This window comes from Ictalurus furcatus, chromosome 9, assembly GCF_023375685.1.
Source record: "Ictalurus furcatus strain D&B chromosome 9, Billie_1.0, whole genome shotgun sequence".
NCBI classification, from domain to species: domain Eukaryota; kingdom Metazoa; phylum Chordata; class Actinopteri; order Siluriformes; family Ictaluridae; genus Ictalurus; species Ictalurus furcatus.
Window position 1 is genome coordinate 3,474,772 of NC_071263.1, and position 19,182 is coordinate 3,493,953.

General features: G+C 38.3%; 3 protein-coding genes across 3 annotated transcripts in view; 2 read left to right on the forward strand and 1 right to left on the reverse strand.

The window, feature by feature from the left end:
* daam1a (dishevelled associated activator of morphogenesis 1a) overlaps positions 1–8,037 on the forward strand; it is a 31,622-nt gene extending 23,585 nt beyond the window's left edge. The window contains exons 18-25 of the mRNA XM_053632790.1: positions 78–184; positions 677–765; positions 1,257–1,425; positions 1,536–1,643; positions 1,750–1,810; positions 2,069–2,200; positions 4,735–4,905; positions 5,193–8,037. Of these exons, the coding sequence (XP_053488765.1) occupies positions 78–184; positions 677–765; positions 1,257–1,425; positions 1,536–1,643; positions 1,750–1,810; positions 2,069–2,200; positions 4,735–4,905; positions 5,193–5,402 (1,047 nt within the window). The 3' untranslated portion in view covers positions 5,403–8,037. The remainder of the gene's footprint in view (positions 1–77; positions 185–676; positions 766–1,256; positions 1,426–1,535; positions 1,644–1,749; positions 1,811–2,068; positions 2,201–4,734; positions 4,906–5,192) is intronic.
* A 2,170-nt stretch (positions 8,038–10,207) lies between these two features.
* LOC128612515 (G-protein coupled receptor 135) lies at positions 10,208–11,605 on the reverse strand. Its single transcript, XM_053632796.1, has one exon. It carries the CDS (start codon positions 11,603–11,605, stop codon positions 10,286–10,288), a length of 1,320 nt encoding a protein of 439 aa, XP_053488771.1. The 3' UTR covers positions 10,208–10,285.
* Positions 11,606–13,061: 1,456 nt separating this feature from the next.
* jkamp (jnk1/mapk8 associated membrane protein) lies at positions 13,062–18,996 on the forward strand. Its single transcript, XM_053633458.1, has 7 exons — positions 13,062–13,445; positions 14,038–14,117; positions 14,667–14,821; positions 15,703–15,909; positions 16,466–16,647; positions 17,286–17,362; positions 18,055–18,996. Exons 1-7 carry the CDS (start codon positions 13,442–13,444, stop codon positions 18,271–18,273), a joined length of 924 nt encoding a protein of 307 aa, XP_053489433.1. The 5' UTR covers positions 13,062–13,441; the 3' UTR covers positions 18,274–18,996.
* The last annotated feature ends 186 nt before the right edge of the window (positions 18,997–19,182 follow it).

A 19,182-nucleotide genomic window follows, 5' to 3' on the forward strand; every position in this document is an offset into this window, starting at 1 on the left:
GATTCATTTTAATTTGTGCGTGTGTGTGTGTGTGTGTGTGTGTGTGTGTGTGTGTGTGTGTGTGTGTGGTTGCTCAGTTGCTGAAGTTCGTCCCAGAAAAGAGTGACATTGACCTCCTGGAAGAACACAAACACGAGCTGGAGAGGATGGCCAAAGCCGACCGCTTCCTCTACGACATGAGCAGGTGCTGTTACAAAGCGCTGACACTGGAGACTCCTTCCACAAATGTTCATTAAGCATCTCCTTACCGAAAACATCACCATATCGCTGATTGCACACGTTTCAAAAAACAAAACAATTTATATGGAGCGTCCACTGTACACCTCCCTGTGAATGAGCTGTTACTATAGCAACGATAACGTATTGATATAAACGAGCACATTTAATATAAACCAGTGATTTGCAGCAGCACCTTCTGACTCATCGGAATCCTGAATTCAGCTTCGTTCTTGCATAATTCTGGTATAAATCTTTCAGTAAAAAGACTCATTTCGTTCGAACAGTTCTGCTCTTTAAAATCGAGTCTTAAAACTAGATGACCATTTGCTCAATGTGGTCACAGCGGATGTTTAGGATTGCGTTCAGCGAGCTTCTATTTCTCGTGTGAGATATTGTCCTGTTTGTGATTTTGTTATTTGGGTTCATTTATTAAACACATTTCTGTCCTAACCCACAGGATAAATCATTATCAGCAAAGACTGCAGTCGCTCTACTTTAAAAAGAAGTTTGCTGAAAGAGTCGCAGACATCAAGCCAAAAATCGAAGGTGTGTTTGAGTACTGGGGCTTACAGCAGAATTACAGCTTATTAATATTTACTCACAGCTTTTAATGATTCATTATTATAATTGTGATTATTTATAGTTACTAATTAGTTACTCAATTAAACCATAACCTCAGTTATATATAAGTGAGATAAAGGATTAAATAATGATCAAAATATTGTGTAAAGTCTTTAACCTAGATTCTTCTTCTTCTTAATAATAATAATAATAATAATAATAATAATAATAATAATAATTTTTTTAATTTAATAAGTATAAATTAATATATAGTAATAATATTACTATTAATAAAACTATGCTAAAATATAATACTAAATGAATCATTTATTTTTAGATTATACATTATATAATAACTTTTTTAATTATACTAAAACCAGCCAGCGCTGTAGTAATACTTATTAAAACAGTCAGATTTGACTTAATTCTAAAGTAAAAGTTCCCATGTGAGAGAGAGAGGTGTTTTTTTCTTTCAGCTCTCAGTCAGGCGTCTACAGAGGTGCTGCAGAGCCGAAACCTGCGCCAGCTCCTGGAGGTCGTCCTTGCGCTCGGGAACTACCTGAACAAAGGTCAAAGGGGAAACGCGTACGGCTTCAGAGTGTCCTCGCTCAATAAGATCCCCGACACCAGGTCCAGCACCGACAAGTGAGGAGCGCAGCACACAAAAATTTTCTGACATTCTTCCTCCCAGATCATCACGGTTCAGCTCTGATCTCTCTCTTTGTGTGTGTGTGTGTGTTTGTGTGTGTGTGTAGGAACATCACGCTACTGCATTACTTGGTAATGCTCCTGGAGCAGAAATATCCCAAGGTGGCGCTGTTTCATGAGGACCTGCAGAATGTCCCAGAGGCTGCTAAAGTCAAGTAGGTGCTTTCACAACACAAACACACACACACACACGCACACACACACATATGTACGTACATGTACACATACACTTTTGATGTGTGCTGTATTTCATTCCTTTAGCATGACAGAACTGGAGAAAGACATGAACAGCCTGCGCAGCGGCCTGAAGAGCGTGGAGGCGGTGAGTAACACACCGAGGGACAGACGTATAAAAATGTTTTCATTAAATTAATTAAACAAATAATTCTGCTAAAAACCCTGGTTTACAATCTTAACTGTGATCACAGAAACATGCAAAGTAATCACTTAACTGAACAAAAACACATACCAAGTGACAACAGATTATATAAATATGATAGCTTATTACAGTAAAAAGCTTATGTGTGCGTGTGTGTGTGTGTGTGTGTGTGTGTGTGTGTGTGTGTGTGTGTGTATGCAGGAGCTGGAGTACCAGAAGAGTCGTCCCCCAGACTCAGGTGATAAGTTCGTGTCTGTGGTCAGTCAGTTCATCACCGTGGCAGGATTCAGCTTCTCTGAGGTGGAAGATTCACTACAGGACGCCAAGGAGACGGTAAAACTCACTAATGAGCTGACGGAATGATGGAGAGAGGGATGGTGTGTGTGAGTGGATGATAGATGGATTAATAGTTGTTGAATTATGTATAAATGGGTGATGCAAGAATCGACAGATGATAGATAGATAGATGGTTAGATGACTGACAGGATGAATGGATGGATGAATGGATGATAGATTGTTAGACTGACAGGATGATGGATGGATGGATGAATGGATGGATGAATGGATGATAGATTGTTAGACTGACAGGATGATGGATGGATGGATGGATGGATGATAGATTGTTAGACTGACAGGATGATGGATGGATGGATGGATGATAGATTGTTAGACTGACAGGATGATGGATGGATAGATGGATGGATGATAGATTTTTAGACTGACAGGATGATGCATGGGTGGATGGATGATAGATTGTTAGACTGACAGGATGATGGATGGATGGATGGATGATAGATTGTTAGACACAGGATGATGGATGGATGGATAAATGATAGATTATTAGACTGACAGGATGATGGATGGATGATAGATTGTTAGACTCACAGGATGATGGATGGATGATAGATTGTTAGACTGACAGGATGATGGATGGATGGATAAATGATAGATTATTAGACTGACAGGATGATGGATGGATGAATGCTAGATTGTTAGACTGTTAGACTGACAGGATGATGGATGGGTGGATGGATAGATGGATGGATAAATGATGGATTATTAGACTGTTAGACTGACAGGATGATTGATGGACGGATGGATAGATGGATAGATGGATGGATGACCGATTGTTCGACTGACAGGATGAAGGTTGAATGGGTGCATGGATGAAAGAAAGATTGTTAGATTGTTAGACTGACTGATGAATGGATGGAAGTATTGATGGATAGATAGAAAGATGGATGAATGGTTAGTTAAATGGATGGATAAATGTAGCGAAAAATGGATGATGAGCTGATTATGGATGGATGATAAATACGTGAGAAGGTAGGGGTTCTAGATTTGACCTTTTTCCCTGAGCGTGTGTAGATCACAGTGTAACAGTAAATTGTTCTGCGATGTGTATGTGTATGTATGAATCCTCCGTCTGTCTCTCATTAGTCACGAACTGGGGATTTGAAGATGTTCCGTGTAATTGTGTGTGACGTGCGTGTTTTTCTCACGGCTCTCACGTGTGGAACTTGAAACGTTCTTCTGTGACCGCGCTGCTTTCGAATGGACGTTAAAGCGTCTGAAATACAGCCTGTAGGATGTAAATCTCAACTCGGAGCTCACACTCGGCTTTATTGGGTTCCTCCTAGAACTGCTGAAAACACTCAGACTTACACAAGACACACACACTTAACCGGGTCACACACACACACAGATCCATTTCAAAGCACACTCTTCTCTCTCGGGTTGAGGAGCCACATGGAACAGATTTGTGTGCAGATTTGGATTTATGGCGTTTTTTTAGCGGGTGTCAGAGAAAAAAGAGAAAAAGACAGAAAGAACTGGTGTGTTTTTTTTTTTAAATGGAGGTTAAGAGACATTTTACACTCGGAGGAAAAAACCTGGAAGATTGTGTTGTTGGTCTTTATTCTATCCATCTACATCCAGCGTTTTTAGTTCTGACGAGAGCCACGAGTGTGGCAGCCAAAATATATCGCTTATATAATTTACTACAAAATGCGTACAATTTAGTTTAGCTTAAAATGTATTCTGAGTGGAGAAAAAAAAGTGCAAAAATTGGTTGTTGGATGTATGTCACCTGCCAGGCTTCATATTAGCTTTGTTAGCAGATTAGCAACTGTACTCGCTATCTACTGTACACTCACCAGAAGCACCATATATCTACACCTATATATCTATACATCTTCTTCTGACTAGTTAAACCCAAATTACATAACGCACCAATCAGTTGTTTGATTTACATGTTATATACCAGGCTTTGTATTAGCTATTAGCCTGTTAGCAGATTAGCAGTATGATGAAGCTAACGTTCACACTGATACATGACAGTAAGGGGGGAATATATTTTTTTTCCTTCACCCGAATTGGCTGGAGAACTTTATGATGTAAGAATGACTCAGTATAGAATAATAATATTTCTTTATTTGTGAATAATTTGAAGGTTTTTTTTTATTTATTATATTGTAGTATATAGTCATGTATATATATTAACTGGTCTTAAAGGGTTTTTTTGTTTGTTTGTTTTTAAGTACTCCATTTAACTTGATGATCCTTGCAAACATATTTCCCTTTAAATTGTCCAATCAAGCATCATAGAAAAAAAGGGGTGGGGCTAATAGCAGATAACATACATATTTTCTTTCACGAATAATATCTCCTATATTACTACATAGTAAATAATTTAAAGCATTAAGTCTTAGTATGTAAGCTTTGTATTTCATGATGTACGTGTTCATCATAACAGAAACATGGCACTGTAATAGTTTAAATAGTAATCAGGGTTATTAACAAGGGTGCAGTATCTGACCATGGGCTTTGCTCAAAATCTTCACTATTCTCCTCTTCTTCTTCTTCAGTTCCAGAAGGTGGTGAAGGTGTTCGGCGAGGAACCCAGCTCGACGCAACCCGACGATTTCTTCGGGATTTTCGATCAGTTCCTGCAGGCGTTCGCTGAAGCCAAACAGGACAATGAGAACATGCGCAAACGCAAGGAAGAGGAGGAGCGCAGGGCTCTCCTGGAGGCTCAGGTACAACACTATCACCACCACCTAGTAGTCTACAACGTCATCTGGTGACTTCAAGTGACGTTTAGAGCATGCTTTAGATACTTTCCTCTGAATATTATTAGTAACGCTGTTTCTCTGTACATACTTTGGCTTGATTTAGAGCTTTTCTGAGAGATCTTGTCAGATTAGCTTAGCCAGTTAGCTAACATTAGAGGTGAAGCTTTCTGGAAATGACTTTATAATACTACTCTGTCTCTTGTTCTCTCTCTGTCTCTCTCTCTCTCTCTCTCTCTCTCTTTGTTTCTCAGCGGAAGGAGCAGAGGGAAAAGGAGCGAAAAGCTCGTAAAGCGATGGAGAACTGTGAGGAGGACGGCGAGTTTGACGACCTCGTCTCTGCCCTCCGCTCCGGAGAAGTGTTCGACAAAGATATGAGCAAAATGAAACGCAACCGCAAACGACAAACCACTCAGAACCTCGAGACAAGCAGAGAGAGACCGATCACCAAACTCAATCTCTGAGGAAAATCAGCGCTAAGGCTAAATAAAAGAGAAGAATTCATTCTAACAAGTCACGGCAGTCGAGAGAGAAAAAAAGACTGTATATCTTTGCACTGTTGTGGCCTGCTAGTAATCGGATAATTAGCCATGCGTAAGAAATTAGCCTAAACAGTAAAAAAAAAAAAAAAAAAAAAACCCTGTCAGGAGACACGGGGATGCTGGATATGTTATGGATATGATACGTAGCGTTTCAGCTGGATTTTCAGTGTTAAATCTGATGTGCATTGTGGTTAGTATACATGCCTCATATGTGTAAATGTGCCACATGAACGATAAATAAGCTTTTTGCTAGAACGAACTCAAAATATTCTAGAATTTTCTTATAAAAAAATGACTCTTCTAGGACGTCCTGCTGTTAGGGATGGAAACTGCGATGACGCTGCCATCTGGTGGTGAAGTGGAGGTACTGCACCTTCTCATCTTTAACTTCATGGATAATGATTTATTTTTATTTTTTTTGCTGGGGGGAAAAAAAAAGCACACGAACTCAAATCTGAACTAAGGACTGACTCGGTTTATCTGTGTGTGGCAAAATGTGTTATGTCTCGTTGTTGGTGTGCGTTCAGCTTATTAGTGATTTTGAACAAACACAAAATGGCGACCCAAACACCCGCTGGTTAAAATTTCATTAAACATTAGCGAGTGTGTAGGTGTGTTTTATCATATCAGTCAGCTCATTAACACACACTTCACCAAGATGAAACAGGTGTTTTGAAGTGTTTTCATTTACATGTGAAGTCTTTACTCACTAACGAATATTTCAACAGCAGCAACAACAAAACGTGAAATCCACTTTAAATTTTAAACTTCTCCCTCTTGCCAAATAATTTTGCTCACATCATTTAAGCCCAATAACAGATATAAAATGTGCTGTTATTTAACGAAGGCAGTGTAGAATTGTGAATGTGGTGAAGCTTTCTCAGGCTGGTGAGGGAACAACTGTTTATAACTTGGCTCCCAGTTTGAATTAGCCATGAGGCTAACATGTAGTGAAAGCTTATAGCCACCAGTTTAGCACTGTACACCAGCTCAGTGAATTTTGAGGTTAAGACAAAGTTCTCAGCCAGACTTTTCCTTTATTTAACAAAAGCCCAAATCTACAGAGACAATTCATTCACCCATAATAATTTATGTTTATTTTCTAGCTTGTTCGTTTTATTGTAATAGTTCTACACAAAACATTTGTAAAAGTATTAGACTTTCATTAGATTATCAGTGTGATTGCTGAATAGAACACGCATACACATAAACACAGCTTTATGAATACAAATTAATTCAGAGAAGATCGGAAGACGTGAAAAAATTCAACAGAACCGACATCGTTTTAAAATGTTACATTTGCTTTTGTCTTAACAAAGAAGTTAAGAAAAAGATTTACCACCAAAAAAAAAACAATAATATTAATGCACTTGATGTTAATTTATTCCAAAATTAAAAATTTTATAGGTAAACATTTTCGTTTTCAGAGGCAACATTTTGTAAAAGTTCTACACAACAAACGCTGTGTTTCTGTGATTAAACTCTGCATTTAAAGCGAAACCGTATGAACTGTATATTGTGTATATCACTGTAATCGCACTGTGTATTCATATCTGTACAAATGTAAATAATCTCTTATTAATAAGATGCCACTCTGGTTTTGAGTTCACGATTTTATGATTTAGGATTGCGTTGTTGGTACTGTTGAATGCTTTTGTGTGTGTGTGTGTGTGTGTGTGTAAAATTGTACATCTGTATGTGGGTTTTCTCAGTGTCCTTTTTATTTAAAAACAATGTGAAATTGATTACAGAAAAAAAATAAAATACAATAAAAATAAAACTAATCCATGGGCTCATTTGATTTGCGTATTGAAGTAAAATCAGAGGAATGTTAACGTGACGCTGTTCAGCCCTTTAACCCTTGTTTGCTTAGCTTGAATTAGATTCTTAATTTTAAATAAAGTGGTTTTAATGTAAAGGACAGGGTTTTTTTTTTGTTATCCTTCCTGTTTTTGGCTGTATTAAATAAAATCAGCTATTTTTTTTTTTTAATATATATATATAAAAGCATTATTTGGACCCACTAACATTATTGCCCTGTAGAGTGAAATGTTCCCAGATATGATCAGTGTGCAGTTACACTAATACCACAGAAGTTAATAACAATAATTCCGAATTATTGCTCCTTATTTTCCTCTCTTAAAGGTTCTAGGTAGAACCATACAAGAAAGTGTATTCCTTTCAGAGCGGGTTCTAGGTAGAACCCTTAATTATCTAATCAACACCAAAGAAACCCCTTTTTTCTGGGTGTGTAGTAACTGGGTAAGTGTTCATTACTTTTCATTATTTTCTTCTTAATATCTAGAACCTGTCAGGACTTGAATGATTAGCTTCTTGGTACTTGATGCACTCGCAGAGAAAAGGAGTTGTTTAAGGGTTCATTGGATAATTAAGTTCTTAGTCTTCTAAATTCATTTAACTTTGAAAACACCCCCCCCCAACCCCCCACCCCAGAGGAACAACTGAAGAACCACTAAGTGTATAAATGTGTACCTGTGAACTTTCATCTGCAGCTCATAGCTCAAGCAGAAAGCCAAGGACGCAAATTTTCGGCACCAACATATTTTGGCTGATTGAATTTTTTTTATCCAAAATGCCCATGCTTTGATGTTTCCGACATATTAAATATGAACATGGATGATTAATAAACACAGTTTGTACTCTGCTGGATCAAAAGCCATCTTTATTGTGTAAACAGTTTCCTTATGATGTTTTTAATAGCAGTGTCCATCTGTTTTAGATCAGCGTGCATGCTTGTGTGCACAAAACCTCTGCAAATGATTTGTATATTATGTCAAGTGTGTGTGTGTCTTGCAAATAAAAAAAGATCAAAGAAACGCAGTTAAATATGAATACGCTAATAATTCAGCTCTCGTTTATACTTTTGTTTCTTAGTGCAATGAGGAAATCTTCGCTTTTTCACATGAGGAAGGGAGACGGGGAGAATCATAACATCATAACGCCTTAACGCCATAACGTTGTAGTAGAGTAACACTGTAACACTATAACACTGTAAAAGTTTAACACTAAAATGCTGTGACACTAACAGCATAATAGTGTAACACCATAACACTTTAATAGTGTAACACTGTAACAGCGTAAAACAGTAAGAGTGTAACACTGTAACATTGTAACACTGTAATAGTGTAACAGTAACAATGTAACACTGTAACATCATAATAGTTTAACACTGTAACACTGTAACAATGTAACAGCATAATAGTTTAACACTGTAACAATGTAACAATGTAACAGCATAATAGTTTAACACTGTAACACCGGAACAATGTAACAGCATAATAGTTTAACACTGTAACACTGTAACAATGTAACAGCATAATAGTTTAACTCTGTAACACTGTAACAATGTAACAGCATAATAGTTTAACACTAACACTGTAATAGTGTTACACTGTAACAATGTAACACTGTAATAGTGTTACACTGTAACACTGTCATAGTGTAACAATGTAAAAGCATAATAGTTTAACACTGTAACAATGTAACAGCATAATAGTTTAACACTAACACTGTAACAGTGTAACAGCATAATAGTTTAACTCTGTAACACTGTAACAGCATAATAGTTTAACACTAACACTGTAATAGTGTTACACTGTAACAATGTAATAGTGTTACAATGTAACAGCATAAGAGTTTAACACTGTAATAGTGTAACATTGTAACACTGTAACACTGTAACACTGTAATAGTGTTACACTGTAAATGTGTAACACTATAACCGCTGTAACACTCCAATAGCGTAACACTATTATGGCATAACACTGTAACAGTTTAAATTCCTAAAGTGCAAGCTATATGATAAGGCCACACTCAATTCTCCGTCTTACACAGAAATTTCTGTCTCATTAGACGCAAGCTGAGCAACTGTTGAAATCTTTACAGTAAAACAAAAATTAAATGATGGCGCCCATTTCTAGACATGAACATATTTCAAGCTTGAAACATGTCTTATTCTATTTGCAGATCATTACAAGCATTTCTTTCTAAAAAGAAGAAATAATCTCTACCCATAGAATAAGACACGTTTAAGCAATTTTAATAATCAGATATAATATTAGGACTATAAGATATATTTGGCTATATTCATGAGATTTTCACGTCCTAAGACGTAATCTGCAGTGTGAAATGTAGTAGGGTTTTGTTGGCCACCGCGCACCTCTAATACAAATACGGGTCTGTTTAATATGACTGGATTCAATTTGAACGAATAATTCATTTCTCTCTACACCTTCACAGACGCATAACTTCATTTTTTATTCAGCACAGAGACATAGATACGTCTCATTTGCATAACAGACATGTAAAAAAAAAAAAAACTGATGGTGGATTTTGAGGGAAGTATTTGAATTAAATCTCAGTCACACCAGCTTTTGTTCAGAGAAGTTTAACAAGTAAAATGTTTTTTTTTTTCTTTTTTAATTAAGTTTAGTTACATAAGTTGGTCACATTCAGTAGATTTTTTTTTCTTGCAAGATTTCAGGTGTGACTGCGGCATTAAATGAAGAGAAACGTAAATAAAATAGAAAATCAAGAAGAAGAAGTAAAAAGTGTTAAGACCATCCCATGCCTCTCCCCATGTTAAAGCGCTGTAGGCCAAAATGTTCCATCTTGATTCGTCCACAGTGTTGGGATGCGATCGGACGCACCCTGGTGTCTAGTTTGGCACTTAGTTTGGCACAAATTACGTAAACATTGATGCAAATGTCATTTATAACGCCAGTCCAGCTACTTCTGCGTGTTTATAAACCTAGTAACACGAGCTGTTGGGGCAAAATATCAAATCAGAGACTGGTATTCGCCGTGTCGTGTTTTGGTTCGCGTCCGAGCTCCGTGGCCGTGTCGACATGCGCATCTGTGCAGAAAAACACGGCTGGGTTCTTGCACGCCCACATGGCCACTTCTCCACCGTTGGCCGGGCTCGAGGACGACACTCGACTGTTTCCACCAGCACGTGTTCCCGTTATGTAGCGCTCTCGTATCGCGTGCGAGCGTGACGCTGTTCGTCTGCGTGTCCGAGTCTGCGCAGACAGATACGCAGCGACGTTTCTAGTCCTGTATCCTTCCTCACGGCTGCGACCCAGCAGCATGGAGATGTTGGGGTTCCTCATTGCGTAAATGAGTGGGTTGATGGCGCCGTTGGCCCACGCCATACACACGGCCACGGCGTCCATGGCTGGATCGAAGGCGTAGTTTCCGATCGCCGTGACGATCCCCATGAGGCAGTACGGACCCCAGCAGAAGATGATGAAGACGATCATGATGAGCACGGTCGTAGCCGTTCTCATCTCGCTATAGAACCGGAGCAGGTGCGCATACGTGGTGACGGGTCGCACCCGGATCTCGGAGAGACGCACTGTTTTGCAGATGTTGTAGTGGCAGAAGCACATAAGCGCAAACGGAAGGAGGTAGCACACGACGATTAAGGACACGCTGTACACCGTGCCCATGCGGGACGTCCCCGAGTGGAAAACGTACATGCAGTGGTAAAATCCACGCTTGTGAATGACGAGGTGTTCCGACGTGCGTACGAGGAGATACCACGGGAGAGAGAAGATCACCGCTGACAGCCAGACAGCCACCAGCAGCTGGATGGCCTTCTTCCTCCCGATCTTCTCCTGCGGTTGCCTGACAATAGCATAATACCGGTCGAAGGAGATGAGCGTCATGGTGAGGGTTGAGATGATCCCGAAGCAGGTGTTGAAGAATCCGTTGGCGATGCAGAAGCGCTCACCGAACATCCACGTGCCGTCCTTACTGAACAGCATGATGAAGGAGAAAGGCAGGCAGAGCACGGCCGTGAGGAAGTCGGACAGCGAGAGGGACATGATGAACGCGTTGGTGACCGTCCTGAGCTGTCGGTGCTTGATGATCACGACCACCACGGCTGAGTTTCCCAAGCTGGAGAGCAGAAAGATGGCCAGCAGGAGGAGAGCCTGAGCGGCCACGGCTATGCCGCGCAGCACTGAGCTTCCCTCTGAGACCTCCAGCGGAGTTGCTCCAGATGTGCTGTTTACAGCTGTGATCCGAGGAGCCAGAGAACTCGCCGTCCCTGTTTCCCAGATCAGAGCCGAAGTCGACATGTTGTCCACCGCTGTGGTCATGTTGCTGCCACTCACATCCATTGGACACGATCGAGGAGCAGCCACACGGCCGGAGAGGACTCATCCCTTTCACAATGATGTGCTGAGTCTCAGCCTAAGAAAGGAGACACTGGATTAAAAATAAATAAATGAGAAAGATCCACGAGCCACACATCCACCCCTGAGGAACCCCTGAGGTCTTCTCAAACAGAGCTTCACCTTCTGCACGCTCATTTTCTTCTTTTTCTTTGCTCTGATGAAGCAGCAGCAGAAGCACGGTCTTATTTGTGCATGTTGAGATGGACATTGTGCAGCACCCCTCCTCTGACTCTGCTCGGGGTTGCCAGATTGGTGAACCATTTAACAGCCAAACTATTATAATAACAGTGCTAATAATTATTACAAATTATTACAGTGCAAAGTTAAATAGCACTTTTTATTTGTGGAAATCTCAGTGCTTTATATTTAAGTTATTTTTATTTTAGTTTTTTTGTACAAAAAAGTTAAATGCTAAATTCAATAGGATATTAAAGTATTTAATTATATAAGCTACATGTTTTATTCACTCTGTATGTACATAAATTGTATATTTAATTAGTTAAAGGACCAAATCAACATGAATTAGCCAGATTTAAACAAATGCATGTCTCTGCTACATTATTCCAGAGTTTATCGGTGATGTAATAAAAACACTATCCAGAGTACAGCTGCAGAATTGATTATATTTTAATCATAATCATAATATTGTGGGGTTTCTTAATGCATTAAACATAATTGACTCTAATTAATGTGAGGTTAGATGAAGTTGGGTATCATTAGATATTTGTTTAGAGTTTAATTGTGCTTAAATTTACCATTTAAAAAGAAAGAAAAAAACATTTAATGTCACCCAGAAACAGAAGAAAAAATATCTAAATGAAAATATTTCTGTATTTAAAAAAAAAAAGTATTTTATAATACGGGTTTACAATTCATAATGTCGAAAATATAATTAGATTAAATAAAAACGGCACATCGAGATAAAATAAATAAATAAATAATACAATAATTACTTCATAATAATCATGTGAGAGCAATTTTGAGCCAAAGTATTATTATAACAAAGTGTCCCAATATTTAAAGGGTGAATTAAAAATTATATAAAATATAAAGTTTGTTAAAAGTGATGGATGAGTTTAATATACATGTGAAAAAAGATATTCATATAAAAAATCAATTATAATAATGCATAATAAAATAAATATTTATAATAAATAATCATTCAAAATATTGAACCCAATGTAATGTATAATGTGAAAGAAACACAAACAAACAAATAAATAATATTATTTTTCTCACATCATAGACGTTATTTTGAAGCGCAATATTCACTTAAAGGGGAATCAACCGGAACAGCATGGCAACCATATCTTCTTCTTAAAAGCTGTGACGTAAGAAGTGTTACCATGACAACAGAGCTTTTATTGGCTACGTCCAAGGAAGCATACTACTCTACTAAAACTATACACTACTTTCTGCCTTACTATTTAGTGCAGTAGTGCGAGGTTTAATCTTTTTTTATGTTTGTTTAAAAAACTGAAATAATAAAATAAATCTAAATTGATTAATTTTAATGTAATCTTTATATTTCCATGAAAAAGGTGGAAACCGGCTCATATACTTTATGCTAGTTTCAAAAGAGCCGACCAGTTCAAAGAGCCGACTCTTTCGTGAACGACACATCGCTACCAGAGACTTTAGTGAATCTTTCAAGTTTGAGCTCGCGGCGTTGCTAAGCTACTTGTTGGCAGATGTAGTTAGCTAAGCTAGCGTTTCAGCAGTCTTCTGTGTAACAGCCGGTGGACCTACATTAATGTAATGGGTATGTATAAACTGAAATGGCAACCATTCTCCCGAATTACCACGAAACAAGCTACGGTTTGAAGGGTATTTTCATGTGAGAAATAAAAAACGTTTGGGATAGGTAGCTGGCAACCTAGTTAACATTTTCCACATCCGTATTTCGAAAAATCCTCCTTCTGCACTGGGATTGGTTGTTCGCAGTAAAGGATGCACGATCAGTTCTTTGGTTGGGCAATTTGACAGCGTTCCATTATTAGTAGCCAATCACAGCGCAAGGGCGGGATTTTTCTAACACGGGATACGGGTGGAAAATAAAACGAAGCTAGCTAGCTAGCTTGATATATCTGTCTAAGCTATTCACGTATATAATTTATTGCACGGTTTATCATTTCAGCTACACAACGTTAGGATTTATTGCTACAACTGGGCGGGAAGAAAGGTCGATTTAGAGTTTTATTTTTGATATAAAATAAACAGCGGTTCTTAAAAACCCTGTTGTGCGTCAGGTTAGCTAGCTAGCTAGCTAGTCAGATAGTTAGCCATCATGCTAGCTGACTAGCCTCCCTGATGGATGTGGATGATTGATTATGAATGGTTGTGTTTGAATGCAGCTGTGGCGATGATCTCCACCTGCCCGGGCCTTTACTGTGGAAAAACCCTCATCAATGGGACAATTGAAGGAGAATGTGGGGTAAGTGATTATTTAATGTTATTATTATTATTATTATTATTATTATTATTATTATTATTATTATTGATTACTATGGCACACCTGACAGAGAGCTCAACAGGTGCCTCTGTAAGATTACTGACTTTCTTTCTCTGTCCATGTGACATAAAACTGCAATATGACAGCATATCTAGGGAAAAAATAGTTTGAGATATTCTGTTTTGAAGTGAAGAGTTTGTCACTTCCGAACATTTTTGATGACTCGATTTGCACTAGTCTTGCATTTGTCCAGTTAAGCGCTCCCTAGAATGTCTACGTCCCGCCCCCTGGGGCGTGTCTTGCTCTTCAGTAGTGGCTGGTTAACAGTAAACGTGATTTCTTGGTGTGTTTTTGGTCACGTGTCATCTCGCGGCATCTCGTCATCTATGTACAAATCAAATCGCAGCTCTCGGGACATCTCCTGAGGGCATTACAGTCAGCGTACGCTACTGAAAAACTGTTTAATGATGCACATTTTCACATTATAAACTCCTACCTGTGCTGTGTGTTGTGTTCCTCCTGCATGAACAGGTGTGTCCCCGAGGTGAGAGAGCAAACGTGGAGAAGATCTGTCAGAAGTGTACGGGTTTTCCGGAGCGTTATGACTGGCTGTACCTGGGCTTCATGGCCATGCTGCCGCTGGTCCTGCACTGGTTCTTCATCGAGTGGTACTCGGGCAAGAAAAGGTCAAACAACAGCAGCAGCCTTTCTTACATGTGTGTGTTTGTGTGTGTGTGTGTGTGTGTGTGAGGCACATCATAATCATATTTACACACGAGTCATGATGCTGTAAAAATGAAGACTATATACTATAATAATAATAATAATAATAATAATAATTATAATAATAATACTGTGTAGATGTTTTTCTTTCTATGTATTTGTATTTTTAACCTGTGGATAGAAATTTATACAGATAATAATCAAAACAAAAGAGAATAATCATGCTTTAAAAATTATTATTCAAATTTGACATTTAATGACTTGTTTCAGAATTTTTTAATAATAATTATTTTTTAAAAAAGTAATATTTTTTTGTGGTAGTCCGGCATAGTAATCTATTCTACGATGCACATAAAAAAAAACTAATTCAGCTTTAAAACTATATAGCATTTTATCTATTTTGTTTGTTAAAGAGTTTGCAATTTAAAAAAAAAAAAAAAAAAAATAGTAATCGTAAAAAGTGAAAAGAGGAAAACAAATTAAAATCCAAATAGGAGAATATACTGATTAAAAAAATACTAATAATAATAATTCATGCTGCATTTGTGGCGTCATTTTTAAAAGTATTAGTTCGTTTTATGAATCATTTTATTGCTTTGAAGTTTATTAAGTGAACTATAACAGATGTAACCAGAACAATATACAATGTTTATGGCATATTGATTACTCTTACTGCTGATATTTATATAGTAAAATTGGTTGTAAGGCTTATACAGGGGAGAAACTGGAAATAAATGGAGACAAAAAGATGATGAGATTATAATAATAGAATAAAAAGCATAATTAAACGTTAGTATTAGATGGATTGTGTGTTCTTTAAAGCTGATGTCGTTGTTGTGCGCAGTTCGAGCGCGGTGCTGCAGCACGTGACTGCTCTTTGTGAGTGCGGCGTGGCGGCGGTGATCACACTGCTGCTGAACGAGCCGGTGGGCCAGCTGACCATCCATTCCTGCGGGGTCCAGATGCTCTCCGACTGGTACACCATGCTGTACAACCCGAGTCCCGACTACATCACCACACTACACTGCACCCAGGAGGCCGTCTTCCCCCTGTGAGTTCGTGAGTTTGTGAGTGCGCTGAATTCTGGATTGTGATTGGTCAGAAGGTGTTGATTCATTTTCTAGAACAGCAGCTCTGACAGGAAGTCAAAGCTGCAAATCACAGGTTTATTTAAAATGAGCACGCTCGTTCTAATACATTTATCGTTTCTATAGTAACAGCTCATTTACAGGGACGTGTACAGCGTCCACATAAAACGTGTGTGCAATCGTCGATCTGTAAGAAGACGTTTATTAAATGTTTACGGAAGGAGTCTCCAGCGTCAGCGCTTTGTTGTAACTTGCCGTTAAAAACATTTTTTTGTCATATTAACTTGGAGATAGGTGCTATCAAATCAGGTAAGTGTAAACAGGAACTAACTCATTCATTCACAGAGGTGTGTAAAAAATAAATGGAGAAAAAGTACGATGTGTACTTTAACTAATAAAAATGGTAAGCTTTGTCAAATTGCTACGGTATAAGAGGAATAAAACACTTGGGGATGTCCTGTTATAGGAAAATAATCAACGTTAGGGTGTTAATTGTATTGTATTGTGTGTGTGTTGCAGCTACACCATCGTGCTGATCTACTACGCTTTCTGCCTGGTGTTCATGATGATGCTGCGGCCGCTGCTGGTGAAGAAGATTGCGTGCGGTTTGGGGAAGACTGATCGCTTCAAAAGCATCTACGCTGCGCTGTACTTCTTCCCCATCCTCACCGTGCTGCAGGCGGTCGGAGGAGGACTCCTGTGTGAGTGTTCAACACCACCACCACCACCACGCCCGCTCGTCCATGCTTCCTCTTCACCATGAAGCGCTGTTTCATTACCGAATCAGCCTGAGCATATTTAAATTAGTGTTCGATCGAGAGGATCGAGGCAACATCACTGTAAAATCGAGGGGCAGAAATTACCCAGAAGGCATTGTTACCCAGATGCTGCTTGCTTTTTAAAACCATAGATAAACTATATTTTTTACAATATAGACGTTAGACAGGTTTTCCTGTGTGATCATGTGACTCGACCACCTGTCCCTTTTTCTCTGTCCCCCCTCGGCTTGACGTTCTGCTTAAAATAATTACATAGCTTTACATTTTAGCTTGTATTTCACTCTAAAAGATTTGACTTGATCAATATTAGCCACGCTACATTCGCTAGCTGCTAAGCTATGCACTTAGCCCAACGTTGTACCTGGCTAACTTTGCAATATGGTGTTCTGAGCCAAAAAATATATGCAATGATGTCATCTTATTAATTTTGGAATGTAGCTGACTGGGTATAAGTTAAGCTCCGCCCCCACTGACTCAGAACATGAGCAATGAGTATTGGAAATGAGTCATGAGTAAAAGTTGGTGGGTGTGTGTGTGTGTGTGTGTGTGTCTGAGAACAGATTATGCGTTTCCCTACATCATTCTGGTCCTGTCGCTGGTCACGCTGGCTGTGTACATGTCCGCTTCGGAGATCCAGGTGAACCCTCAAACACACACACACGCACTACAGCTGACATTATGACCTCAAAGATTTATATTTAAATTGATTTGAACCAGTCTATAAAACTGCATGAACTTTAAATTGCATTTGTTTTGATTTATTTATCCAATATTTGATTTAATATTTCTTCTTCACATGATTTTGCATTTCTTAGTCGATGCAAGTTTATTTCAGGAATTAGATCAATTAAAATATATATATATATTTATATAGGATTGTTTCAAAGCCTGAATGCCAGTCATCGCTACTTTATTCTATGATTTTCTTTATAAACTCTGTTAGTCAGAATTTTATTTATTTATTTTTTCATTTAATGAATGTTTTTCAGTGAAACTGAGACTTCTGTTCTTTAGGGTTGTGTTAGTAGTGCCTTTATTAAATAAATAATGCTGCATTGTACTATTTTTAATCATTTAAATGATTAATTTGCCCCTCAGTTACATATGTTTATTGATATGTCATTAAAAAATGTCTTTATATAAAATAAACTTAACATTTGAGTAATAATTTTGACACCAGTATATGCATTAGGTTTAACAATTTAAAAATATGTATAATTTTAATTTATTTATTTAGTTGTTTGTCCATTCATTTGAGTCTCGCTCTCTCTCTCTCTCTCTCTCTCTCTCTCTCTCTCTCTCTCTCTCTCTCGCTCTCTCTCGCTGCAGTCCTTTAAGAACCTGGTGGCCAAAAAGAAGCGTCTGGTGGTGCTGTTCAGCCATTGGCTACTCCACGCTTATGGCATCATCTCCATCTCCCGATTGGATAAACTCGGGCAGGATTTGCCGCTGTTGGCCCTCGTGCCTGGACCCGCACTCTTTTATTTACTCACAGCCCGATTCACCGAACCCAACCGCATTTTATCGGAAGGAGGAAACGGACACTAAGGCACTGAAGTGTGTGTGTGTGTGTGTGTGTGTGTGTGTTTGTGTGTGTGTGTGTGTGTGTGTGTTATTACCTTATCAATACACAAGCTACGAGGTTAATGTTGAAAAAGAAGTATGTCTCGCTTAAAATCCTTCGTGTGCCTCTAGTCCACCTCGCAGGAAGTGATCAAAAAGATCCACGTTGAATTCAAATGAACAAAATGATCAATCTGGAATTTCGCTGCTATTTTAAATAAGCGTTTATTTAGAAATGACATTACGGAGCTTAATGAGGTTTGGATGATTTTTTTTTTCCTCAGTGAAATTAAACGCACGTTTTAGTTTTCCTGCTCATTGAAGAATAATTCATCGAGACTGTAAATGGTTTAAAAGAAATGGCAGGAATGCTTTAAATCAGTGCTTGCACGTTTTATCAGAACAATTTGGACTTTAAAGCGGCGCACTGATGCTGGAGATAATAAAAAACACAATCAGTCATGAGCCATAACTATCTCAGTCCTTGTTTCCGCGATGCTTTGCGTCTGAGCTGTAAATTATAACCGAAAGGTACATTTTCTTACTTTTGTAAATTTGTACAGTTGTACTGATGGATGTGTGTTGTTCGTTTTTTTTTTTCTATCTTTTTTCGTTTTTTTTTTTTTTTTCTTCTTCTCTCCTTTCCCCACTGTCTCTCTGTTGTCTTTATTGCAGCTGGTCTGTGAAATATACTCATTATTTATCCTGTTATTTGTCTCTTATTGCAAACTACTCTGTGCCAAACTTGAGAATTATAAATGTGTTTGCTGGGTAAATGGTGGATATCACCTGATGTATGTGTGAGATATCTCTATCTCTATATCTATATATGTAGACATTTCTTTGTAGCATGTTTAGGATATATAAATATAAAAATGAAGACCAGCTTTTTGG

Coding starts and splice junctions, on each gene's coding strand:
- jkamp (XM_053633458.1), top strand. Junction 14,118..14,666: donor CAATTGAAGGAGAATGTGGG/GTAAGTGATTAT, acceptor CTGCATGAACAG/GTGTGTCCCCGAGGTGAGAG. Junction 15,910..16,465: donor CAGGAGGCCGTCTTCCCCCT/GTGAGTTCGTGA, acceptor TGTGTGTTGCAG/CTACACCATCGTGCTGATCT.
- LOC128612515 (XM_053632796.1), bottom strand. CDS start 11,605: ATGACCACAGCGGTGGACAACATGTCGACTTCGGCTCTGATCTGGGAA.